The sequence below is a fragment of the Chiloscyllium punctatum genome, chromosome 8, assembly GCF_047496795.1.
Source record: "Chiloscyllium punctatum isolate Juve2018m chromosome 8, sChiPun1.3, whole genome shotgun sequence".
Classification (NCBI taxonomy): domain Eukaryota; kingdom Metazoa; phylum Chordata; class Chondrichthyes; order Orectolobiformes; family Hemiscylliidae; genus Chiloscyllium; species Chiloscyllium punctatum.
The window spans coordinates 113,724,746-113,737,480 of record NC_092746.1 but is presented as its reverse complement, the minus strand read 5'-3'; the positions used below and the strand labels follow the sequence as shown (position 1 = coordinate 113,737,480).

Sequence of the window (12,735 nt, the reverse complement as noted above, 5' to 3'; positions counted from 1 at the left end):
AGCCCAACAAGTCCACACCAACCCTCCGAAAAGCAACCCAACCAGACCCATTCCCCTACATTTACCCCTTCACCTAACACTACGGGCAATTTAGCATGGCCAATTCACCTAACCTGCACATTTTTGGACTGTGGGAGGAAACCAGAGCCCCCGGAGGAAACCCACGCAGACACAGGGAGAATGTGCAAACTCCACACAGACAGTTGCCTTAGGCGGGAATTGAACCCAGGTGTCTGGCACTGTGAGGCAGCAGTGCTAACCACTGAGCCACCGTACCACCCAACTTCCTTGGAGCAGAGGTGACTGAGGGGGGACATAACTGAATTGAGGGATATTGACAAGGTAAACAGGAAAGAACTTCTCCCATTGGTGGACTGATCGATGATTTAAGATACATTTAAAGACATAGTTTAAGGTAAGGGGCAGGAGTTCAGAGAGGATGTGAAGAAAAGAAACTTACTCAGAGGTTGGTGGGAATCTGGAACTCACTACATGTGAGGTTGGTAGACACAGAAACCCCCATAACAGTTACCAAATATTTAAAAGTGCACTTGTAATGCTAAGTCAAGCAAGACTATGGGCCAGGAGCTGAAAAATGGGATTAGAACTGTGGTAGTGTTTTTGAATGGTGCAGATTCAATGGGCTGAAGGGTCTTTAGATCTCTACAACTCTATGAGGGTAAGTTCTGATTGTCATTCTTATGGCTTCTGCTATTCATTCCACTGGAAAATATCTAAAATATTTTGTCCCATATTTCACTAAACTTGTAAGAAATAATAGTAGCAAATTGGAAAAATGCACTTTGCAGCAGCATTTCAGTTCTGAAAATGCTAATTAATTGACACGTTATTGAAAGAAAGACAGACAGGGGAGTGAATTGGCAAAGGCCGATTCATACCAAATGACCATCTCAACCAGAGGATAAAGCACCTCAGCCAGGGGAAGTCTCACATTTTCACCTGGTATCAATCCCACAGCTTGTTTCTCAGTAAAAGAAAGAGAGCAAAACTCTTCCACACTACCGAAAAAATGTATCTACATGGGTTTCCTCTGGATGCTCTGGTTTCCTCCCACAGTCCAAAGACATGCAGGTCAGGTGAGTTGCCCATGCTAAATTGTCCATAGTGTTCAGGGATTGTAGGTGAGGTTCATTAGGTTAGGAAATGTACAGTAATAGGGTAGGGGAATGGGTCTGGGTGGGATACACTTCGGAGGGTTGGTGTGCACTTGTTGGGCTGAAGGGCCTGTTTCCATAGTGTAGGGGTTCTAAGCCACTGACCATCCTGACTCGGAAATTATATTTTGTGCCTCCAACATTCCTGGAGCACCATGCTGGAACTCCCTTCCAGACAGCATTGTGGGTGTGTCCACACAATCTGGATAGTTACAGTTCAACAGTAGTGAGGAATGGGCAACAAATCTTCAGTTAGTCAGAGGTGCCCACAGCATATGAAAGGAAGAAGAAAGCTTCCTGCCTGACCTTCTGAGTGTTCTCCAGTACTTTTTTAAATCTAAGATTTAAGGGATCTCCATATCTTGCTTTAGTTTGACACATTTTTCTAAGTACCACAGCAACCTACACTCAAAACCATTAATTAATGGCATATTATGAGCAGTGTAAGATAGTTTAGGTAATGCCAATAAACGAGTTGAAACTATGTACTTAAATAGAATTAAAATTATTTCAAAGCGAAACCATACTGTGTAGCCTTAGCATATAAATACCAAAAAGGTTTTGATAGGCTGTTTTAAATGGCTGTTTAACTTAAATAGATTGACTCCTCTTCAACCAGGTTTCTGAAAGAATTCCATAGAAAGCGAACAAAGCAATTGCATGGTATGATAATACAAGGTGTGACTCAACTTTTGTTCAGCCATTTCATGGGTCTGTGTTCAATTTAAATTCTAAACCCAAGGCTGCAACAGCATTATGTGTTTTGATTAGCGAGTGACTGTGCTGCCTGACAGGTTGGTGGAGGCAGATGCAGTCATAGCTTCCATAAAGGAGTTAGCTCGTAAAATGATTGATTTTTACATTAAGACTGAGGGAGAGAACATTGGGTCCAAGAACAGTATTTTAAACTTAATTAATGGCAATTATGAGGACATGAAAGCAGAGTTCACTTTAGCAAACTGATGAATTATGTTGGGAAAACAACTAATACTGCAGATCACAGCAGGTCAGACAGCATCCATGGAGAGAGACCAAACTAATGTTTCAAGTCTTGATGACTCATCATCAGAGCTGAAGTGAAGTGTGGAGGGGGTAGCATTTATGCTATTGCTGGGGTGGGGGATGTGTCGGTGGTGGGGTGAAGGGTGCTAGTGGAGAACAGATGTTGATTGTTCAGATTGAGTGATTGGAATGTGAGAATAACAGAACAATGGTGTCTACCTGCCAGTCTTGAAAGAGAAGACAGTCCCACTAGGGTGGGGGCAGGAGAGAGAAGACACGGTAACAAAGAATGTAACAAGTAAAGCCAAAAGAAAGGGATGAAAAGGAAGTTGGTTCACAACTTCTAGGCGTTGGACTCAATATTAAGTCCAGAAGGTTGTAAAGTGCCTAGCCTGAAGATAAGATGTTGTTCACGCTGTGATTGACTGGAGCACTGCAACATGCTGAGGACAGGTATGTGGGAATGCGAGCAGGACACTGTGTTAAAATGACAGGCTAGGGAATGTCGGGACATGCTTGCACACAGATCAGAGATGTTCCATAAAGCGGTCATCCAGTTTGTATTTGGTTTCTCCAATGCAGAGTAGGTCACATTGGGTGCAGTGAGTACAAATATTTAAGATTGGAGGAGGTTCAGCTGAAATGCTGATTCACCTGGAAAGACTGTTTGGGCCCTTGGAGCAGGGTGGAGGTGAAGGGGTAGGTGTTGCACCTTCTGCAGTTACATGGGATGATGTCGTGGGAAGGGAGGTGGTATTGGTGGTCGAGGAATGGACTAGCGTATTTCAGAAGGAGTGATTCCTGTGAAATGTAGACAGGGGAAGTGAGGGGAAGTTGTGTTTGGTGGTGGCATTCTGCTGGAGTTGTCTGAAATGGCAAAGTGGGATCCTTTGAACAAAGGGCTGGTGTGATGAAAAATTAGGACAGGGGAACACAATTGCACTGCTGTGATGGTGGGAAGGGGTAAGGGCGGAAGCAAGGGTGATATGTCAGATGCAGTTGAAGGCCCTGTCAACCACAGTGGGTGAGAAGAAGCAAGCCATGTCGGCAGTGCTATTTTAGAAGATGGCATAATCCGAACAGATGTGGTGAAGGAACTGGGAGAATGGGATGATGTGAAAGTTATAGCGGGGTGGAAATTAGAGGCAAAATGAACCAAGTTTTCAAGATCCTGCTAGGAGCATGAAATGGCACCAAAGTGGTGGTAGGGGGCCAGTGTAGGAATGGAACAAGGTTGGTTCCACATAACGCATAATGAGGCAGGCAGAACTGGGTCCCATGCGGGTATCTGTAGCCATTCCTTTGACTTGGCAGAAGTGAGATGAATTAAAGAAGAAACTGTTCAGTGAGAGAACAAGTTCAGCCAGACATACGAGTGTGGGGGATGGACGGGGGACTGTTCAGGTGTCTGGTCAAGGAAGAAGCTCAGAGCTCAGAGACCATCCTGATGGGGGATGGAGGTTTAGAGGGATTGGACATGCATGGTGACCTGAAAGCAGTTAAGGCCAGGGAACTGCAAATTGTCAATATGGCGGAGGGCTGCAGAGGAATTGCAGATGTAGGTGGGCAGGGTTTGGACAAGTAGAAAGATGATGGAGTCAATGTAGGGGGAAATGAGCTCGGAGGGGCAGGAACAGGCTGATACAATGGGCCGACCAGGATAATCCGGTCTGTGTATTATGGGAAGGAGGTAGAAGCGGTCTGTTCGGGGCTGGGAGACCCCTTCTTTTGGTTTTACTTGTTACATTCTATGTCACCATGTCCTTTCTCCCTTCCTCCACCCCAATGGGACTGTCTTCTCTTTCCAGTCTGACAGGTAGTCACACCATTGTTTTGCCACTCTCACATTCCGATCACTTAATCTGAACTATCAACACCTTTTCACCACCAGCACTCTACACCCCACCACCGTCACACCCCCAATCCCGCCTCCCAACAATAGCATAAATGTTTCCCCCTCCACATTTCACTTCAACTATGATAGAGTCATCTAGACTCAAAATGTAAGTTTGCTCTCTCTCCATGGATGCTGCCTGACCCGCTGTGATTTCCAGCATTTGTTGTTTTCAGTACAAATTCCAGCATCTGCAGTAATTTGCTCCTACATGATGAATTAAGGCTGTGAGAAAAGATCTGCCACCTTGCCTACACATAATAGGCCCACACAGAACATAGGAAAGCAAACCAAAAAAACACCCAGCATGCCTCAGCAGGGAACCAAGCAGGCTGACAAGTGAAACCAGGCAGCACTTACAGACAAGGGAGTACTGTTCCCAAAACACACTAACAATACTAGATCAACCACAGTTGTCCCAAAGTTCCAAGGGCAGTCTCATAACACAGTAATACCAAAGCCACACAAAGAACAGGTCACCACTAAGGACATTGCTCCCAGGACAAGACAATGGAAACACCTTACTGCAAAGAAGACTTGAATCTCCTGACCCATTTATACCTTCAGGATGCTGCACTGAGTCAAGCATCAGGGCATTCATCAGATAACTGTTTTCCAATTATCATCATCGTAACTAGATTACTCTATTTCTAAATACACTATATCTTTCCCCATTTTAATTAACCTTATTGTATAAGATTCCTATAAAACCTGGCTCCACCCTCAGCTCGAGGAAGAGAACCCTTGATCTACCTGTACAGGTGGTCAGTTCTGTGTCAGCCTAGTCAATTTCTCTTCCAGCGATATCGCTTGCAATAAACAGCTTGTCAATTTCACCCGATCTGGGATGTATGGTCTCTACTTTATTGGAGAAAGTGAGGACTGCAGATGCTGGAGATCAGAGCTGAAAATGTGTTGCTGGAAAAGCACAGCAGGTCAGGCAGCATCCAAGGAGCAGGAGAATCGACATTTTGGGCATGAGCTCCTCTTCAGGAATGAGGAAAGTGTGTCCAGCAGGCTAAGATAAAAGGTAGGGAGGAGGGACTTGGGGGAGGGGCATTGGAAATGCGATAGGTGGAAGGAGGTCAAGGTGAGGGTGATAGGCCAGAATGGGGGTGGGGGCAGAGAGGTCAGGAAGAAGATTGCAGGTTAGGAAGGCAGTGCTGAGTTCAAGGGTTGGGACTGAGACAAGGTGGGGGGAGGGGAAATGAGGAAACTGGAGAAATCTGAGTTCATCCCTTGTGGTTGGAGGGTTCCTAGGCGGAAGATCAGGCGCTCTTCCTCCAGTCGTCGTGTTGCTATGGTCTGGCGATGGAGGAGTCCAACGACCTGCATGTCCTTGGTGGAGTGGGAGGGGGAGTCGATTCATCAATTCTCGTGCTCCTTGGATGCTGCCTGACCTGCTGCGCTTTTCCAGCAACACATTTTCAGCTTAGTTCAGTGAATGTAAGGAGCTGGGTTTAGTTCAGTGAATGCAGGGAGCTGGGTTTAGTGCAGTGAATTTAGGGAGCTGGGTTTAGTTCAGTGAATGTAGGGAGCTGGGTTTAGTTCAGTGAATTTAGGGAGCTGGGTTTAGTTCAATGAATGTAGGGAGCTGGGTTTAGTTCAGTGAATGTAGGCAACTGGTTAAAGTTCAGTGAATGTACGGAGCTGAAATTAGTAGCTAGTTTTAATTTCAGCAAAACTATCTTTCGAATGAGATGTGAAACAGAGACTCCATAGTGTTTTAAAACCATGCTTCAATCAAAAAGGACTTAATTTATTGATTGGACAACCACAGAATAAGTTTTTACACAACTCCAGTTTGCAAATTACAAGACTGTCAGAAAGCACTGCATGATTCTCTGATTCTATGAAAGGAAATATTCTATCTCGAGCTTGACCACAAAAACAATCAGCTGCAATGAGTGTGAATGGCCAATCGTGTGAACTGGGCACTGATCAATTAGTTAACCTCATCGTTTTGAACAATGGCCCTTTCTGAGAATAAAAGAACAAGAACTAGGCAACACAGTCCCTCGAGCCTGCTCTGCTATTTAATATGATCATGGCTGATCTCATCTTGGCCTCAATACCACTCTCCTGCTGCTTCTTTATAACCCATCAACCCAATAACAATTAAACGTCTGTATTTTTTCTTTAAATTTACTCAATGTCCCAGCATCCATTGCACTCTAAGGCAGTGAATTCCACAGGTTCATGACTCTCTGAGAGAAGTGATTTCTTCTTAGATCTTCATCCTAAAATGAAGAATTCTCATTCTAGATTACCCCACATGAGGAAACATCCTCCCTATGTCTACGTGTCAAGAGAATCTCCATTTTAAATTTTTCAGACAACTCACTACAAGAAGCAATTAACACAAACACTTGGAATGAGTGTGTCCTAGCTTGTTCTGACCATTTTTAGTAAGTGTCTCGATTGTGAAAATAGGCCGTGTGGGAGAAAGCTAACCCTTTCTGTTAATTAGGAATTATTTCCCATACTGAGTCGGCAAAGGGTCTCCAAGCCCTCCGTTTTTTCATCTCCAGACGTCCCCAACAGTACCCTTCCACCGACACTCTCATTCGTTTGGCCGAACTGGTCCTCACCCTTAACAATTTCTCCTTTGAATCCTCCCACTTCCTCCAGACCAAAGGGGTAGCCATGGGCACACGTATGGGCCCCAGCTATGCCTGTCTCTTCGTTGGCTACGTAAAGCAGTTGATTTTCCGTAATTACACCGGCACCACTCCCCACCTCTTCCTCCGCTACATTGATGACTGCATTGGCACCACCTCGTGCTCCCGCGAGGAGGTTGAGCAATTCATCAACTTCACCAACACATTCCACCCTGACCTTAAATTTACCTGGACCATCTCTGACACCTCCCTCCCCTTCCTGGACCTCTCCATCTCCATTAATGAGGGCCGACTTGACACTGACATTTTTTACAAACCCACCGACTCCCACAGCTACCTGGATTATACCTCTTTCCACCCTACCTCTTGCAAAAATGCCATCCTGTATTCCCAATTCTTCCGCCTCCGCCGTATCTGCTCCCAGGAGGACCAGTTCCACCACAGAACACACCAGATGGCCTCCTTCTTTAGAGACTGCAATTTCCCTTCCCACGTGGTTAAAGATGCCCTCCAAAGCATCTCGTCTACTTCCCGCACCTCCGCCCTCAGACCCCACCCCTCCAACCGTAACAAGGACAGAACGCCCCTGGTGCTCACCTTCCACCCTACCAACCTTCGCATAAACCAAATCATCCACCGACATTTCCGCCACCTCCAAACAGACCTCACCACCAAGGATATATTTCCCTCCCCACCCCTTTCCGCCTTCCGCAAAGACCGTTCCTTCCGTGACTACCTGGTCAGGTCCACGCCCCCCTACAACCCACCCTCCCATCCTGGCACTTTCACCTGCCACCGCAGGAACTTGTAAAACCTGCGCCTACACCTCCTCCCTCACCTCTATCCAAGGCCCTAAAGGACTCTTCCACATTCATCAAAGTTTTACTTGCACATCCACTAATATCATTTATTGTATCCGTTGCTCCCGATGCAGTCTCCTCTACATTGGGGAGACTAGGCGCCTCCTAGCAGAGCACTTTAGGGAACATCTCCAGGACACCCGCACCAATCAACCACACCGCCCCGTGGTCCAACATTTCAACTCCCCCTCCCACTCTGCCGAAGACATGGAGGTCCTGGGCCTCCTTCACCGTCGCTCCCTCACCACCAGACGCCTGGAGGACGAACGCCTCATCTTCCGCCTCGGAACACTTCAACCCCAGGGCATCAATGTGGACTTCAACAGTTTCCTCATTTCCCCTTCCCCCACCTCACCCTAGTTCTAAGCTTTCAGCTCAGCACTGTCCCCATGACTTGTCCGGACTTGTCCTACCTGCCTATCTCCTTTTCCACCTATCCACTCCACCTTCTCCTCCCTGACCTATCACCTTCATCCCCTCCCATTGTACTGTATGCTACTAACATCCCACCCCCACCCTCCTCTAGCTTATCTCTCCACGCTTCAGGCTCACTGCCTTTATTCTTGATGAAGGGCTTTTGCCCGAAACGTCGATTTCGAAGCTCCTTGGATGCTGCCTGAACTGCTGTGCTCTTCCAGCACCACTAATCCAGAATGTTGGGCCAAATGGCCTGTTTCCACACTGTAGGGATTCTATAATTGTGATCAGATTTCTTGAATATTATACTTTTGTACTGTAACTAACAAATGATTTGCTTCCCTGTTTGTTGAACCTGCATGTTTCACTTCAGAGAGGGAATTCCAAAGCTTATGATCTAGGCAGCAGAAGACATGCTGTCAATAGTAGAGAGATCAAAATCTCGGGATATGTATGTAACTTACTTGTAAGACTCTTGGGTGCGTGCAATGTGAGTTGAAACACTTTAAATCTATTGGAAATTAAGACAATAAACACTATATCCCTTGTTTCTATAAATAAAATAAAACCTGTCTCTGTGTGTCTTTTACAGTCACAGCACTTAAACAGTTAAACATTCATTGAAATGACAAGCAGAAAAAGGGGTGAATAAAGAGGCTGATTGAAAGGGGAAACCGCATAACTACTTCTCTTATGAACAAAACATAAAAATGAATATAAAAGATCTTGTGCCACTATTCTAATGAGGAGCAGGAGAGCTCTGCTCGGCATAGTGGCAGATACTTATCCTTCATCCAACATTACTTGAACAGATGAAATGTCATTATCACATTGCTGTTTACAAGAGCTTGCTGTGCTCAGAATTGGCTGTTGCACTTTCTCTATCACACATCATGATACTTCAAAAACGACATAACTGACTGTGAAGTGCTTTGGGCAGTTTAGAAAGTAAGAATGCGGTTTGCAGAAGTGTGAATTTTTTAAAAGATTTGCACTCTAGACCTGTTAAACACACTAGCTGTAATTTCCTATTGTGTTTTGACTTGCCCTTGAAGAAATGGAGCATAATAATTATTTTACTTAATAAGAAAGTCAGATTTGTAGTTATTGCTAGAGTATTCAGGAGTACGCCCTTTCATCTCTTCCCCACTCACTAAAATGTTGAACAATGGAAACAACAGGTAGGTAACTTGCTCTGTGCTCACTGTATCACTGTATCCTACTCCAAAGTGACCAGTTGACTGATCCCTGGGAACACTCAAGAACAAGGAAGCTCAACACCCTCTGATTCTACTTGGTTCCTGCAGTTAATGTCTCATCTGGCCACAAAATACAATGTATCGATTCGAGGAGGTGTGGGGTGGGGAGTGTGTCAAGGTTTCTCTGTCACAAAGAAAGCCCATGATTCAGTTTGTTTCATTCTCTAATGCCATTCACCAATCTGTGTCAAATTGCTTGCCATGAAAGCATTTATTTTATTAAAAATACCAATCTGGCACACATGAGCATTTCTAGAGCCTTTTAGACTCAAATTAATAAGATGCTTCTTGACTTGCAATCACTGTTGCAATGCATGAAACACAAGCCACCAACTGCACAGCAAGCTCCCATAAACATTAATGAAATAAACAACCAGTTCAGCTAGATAATGTATTACATTAACATTCTCATGATATCAAAAGGTTGGGTCTGGTGGGGAGCAGGGGCAGACCAAACTTAGTCAATCAGTAAATTGGTAGAATTACAGACACAAAACATGAGTTATCTTGAAATGATACAAGCTCCTAAATACGACCCATAACCATCACTTCCTTACCTAAGAGGCCATGAGGTTCTGACTGGCGTCTCCCTGATTTTTCCTCCTGGTCCTTTCGTTTCTTACTCCCTCTAAGGCTGCCAAAACGCTTCATGAGCAGTAACGGGCACAGCAGCAGTGGCAGTCACTCATGCCAAGTGTTGGGTGAGTAAGAGGCTACACTGGACAAGCAGTATTCAGTGCTGGGTCAGGAAGTAAATCAATGCAGCTGGTCCTCAGAACACACACACACACACCCACACACACACCTACATACACACAGACACACACCTACACACAGTAACCAGAGAAAAAAATCAGCAAAGCTCTTTCCTTCCCCAGCTAAAAATAGTGTTCCCCTTTATGCACACAATGTTCAAGACAACAAGTTGACTATTCTATTCGATAGCTCCAGGATTCTTAGCTTCACTTGAGTACACTGAATGAAGAAATGTAGCTACGAGACTCCTGCAGCTAATTGTCAAGTGCAGCTGTGCATAATGTGGCTTTAAAATAGCTTGGACCGGTTAGACTGAAAAAGGAGACCACACTGTGTCGAGAACCCCAGGCAATGATTGGCCAGGCCTGACTTCTCCCAATAGAATGACATCACATCTATTTTGATTAAAGCTCCCAGTCATTGGAAGCAAATGCCTTTTGCTAGACGGCAGCAAGTCAACTGCTGAAGCCTCGTAACGTAAATGCCTATTGCCTGCGATGCAAGTAAAGTACACATGATACTGGTTGCTCTGTATTCTAAATAATACAACAATGTGTGTGATAACCCCATAGTCATAGTGTCTTAGAGGTCTACAGCACAGAAAATGGCCCTTCAGCCCATCAACTAAGGCCTGCTCGAAGGTTAAAATCCTGGGCTGTCATGTAATAAAGATGGAAATTGATGGATTCAACCACTGTCAAGTAATGCGTTTGCTCAGAGGAAGCAAAGATGACCAATGTTGTGCTCAAATCCAATTACTGCTGCAAATATCACGAGGATGTTTATCAGATAAAAATGGAGGCTTCTCCTTTCATAGAAGCTGAACTTCAGCTTAAAGAATATCCCCTTTAACAGTTTGCACTTGCACTGTGCTTTTAACAGAGTAAAATGTCATGAGACATTTCCAAGCAATATTACTGAATAAAGATCAACACCAAGCCACATAAGAACCAGGAGGTGGACTGAACAATTCAGCCCTTGAGCCTGTGCCACCATTCAAATGGAATGGCAAATGGAGTTCAATGCAGATAAATGTGAGGTGTGAAGAATAACAGGAAGGCACAATACTGGGTCAATGGAAAGATTCTTGGTAGTGTGGATGTGCAGACGGATCTTGGTGTCCATGTACATAGATCCCTGAATGTTGCCACCCAGGTTGATAGTGCTGTTATGAAGGCATATGGTGTGTTAGGTTTTATTGGTAGAGGGATTGAGTTCCGGAGCCGTGATGTCATGCTGCAACTCGACAAAACGCTAATGTGACCTCACTTGGAATATTATGTAAAGTTCTGGTCGCCCTATTACAGGAAGCATTGGAAAAGGTGCAGAAGAGATTTATCAGGATGTTGCCTGGTTTGAAGCCAAAGTCTTACGAGGACTTAGGTCTGTTCTCATTGGAGAGAAGGCGGTTAAGGGGGGATTTAATAGAAACATACAAGATGATCAGAGGATTAGATAGGGTGGACAGTGAAAGTCTTTTTCCTAGGATAATGGCTTGGCTTGTACGAAAGAGGGATAGCTACAAATTGAGGGGTGATAGATTTAAGACAGATGTCACAGGCAGGTTCTTTACTCAGAGAATGGTAAGGGCGTGGAATGCCCTGCTTGCCAATGTAGTTAACTCAGCCACATTAGGGGCATTTACACATCCTTGGACAAGCATATGAATGATGATAGGATAGTGTAGGGGGGTTGGCTTAGATTAATTCACGGGATGACGCAACATCGAGGGCCGAAGGGCCTGTTCTGCGCTGTATTGTTCTATGTTCTATTTTCAACATGATCATTATCTTGGCCTCAAATCCACTTTCCTGTGTGCTCGTCAGAACCTATTACTACTTCAAAATCTGTCTATTTCCTCCTTAAATTTACTGCCTCCCTTATCCCAGTTCTCTGTTTTCCATTATTCAGACAATCCCCTATCCATGTTAATAAACTATCTCCATGACCAGGGGTTCTTACCTCATTAAGTAACCTAATGTATGGCACATTGTCAAACACCATCTGTAAATCCAAATACATTACATTCACTGGCTCCTCTTTATTTATCCTGACGGCTACCACCTCTAAAGATTCTGAGTTTGTTCAGCATGATTTCCTCTTTATGAAGCCATTCTGACTCTGCTTCATCATATTATTTTTGTCTGAATGGTCTGCTATTATATCCTTTATAACAGACTCTAACATTTTCCCAATATCAGACATTAAACTAATTGGCCTATGGTTACCTGGGTTTTGTCTTCTTTCCTTTCTGCATAAAAGTGTTGCTTTGGCAGCTTTCCAATTCTCTGAGACTGCCCCAGAATCTAATAATTACTGTAAGATTACTTGCAGTGCATTCATGATCTCTGCAGTTAGCTCCTTTAATATCCTATGATGCATCACATCAGGTCCAGGAGACTTATCGGTTTTTAGAGCCGGGCTGATGCACATGGGAGGAAGAGAGAGGAGCTGATTACAGTGTTTGTGTGGAAGGAGGGGAGTGGGGGCAGGAGAGAGCAGCGGGAGCTGGGCAGAAGTGAAGTCGGAGCGCAAAGCCGGTCGGGAAGGTAAGTGATTGTTATTTCAGCGGGTGTGTTCTAGACCCCAGGTCCTACAAAGTAGGGCCTCCCTCCCAACCTCCTCCTCTAACCTAAATTAAACGTCCACAGAAATGGCCCCAAAAAGAGGGTCCAAGGAAGTTCCTGTGGACTGAAGAGTGAGGCTTTAGCTCAGGGGTCTTTGACTAGGAGGTTGAGTGAAGTGATTACG

General features: G+C 44.8%; 1 protein-coding gene across 5 annotated transcripts in view; it reads right to left on the bottom strand.

Annotated features, from left to right (window-relative positions):
• prkag2a (protein kinase, AMP-activated, gamma 2 non-catalytic subunit a) overlaps positions 1–12,735 on the bottom strand; it is a 441,088-nt gene that overhangs the window by 148,671 nt on the left and 279,682 nt on the right. The window contains exon 1 of one of the 5 annotated variants that reach the window (XM_072576270.1): positions 9,786–10,236. The exons of the other annotated variants lie outside the window; for them this stretch is intronic. Coding sequence (XP_072432371.1) covers positions 9,786–9,879 — 94 coding nt within the window. The 5' untranslated portion in view covers positions 9,880–10,236. Of the gene's footprint in view, positions 1–9,785; positions 10,237–12,735 lie in introns of those variants that run through there. 5 annotated transcript variants of the gene reach the window in all.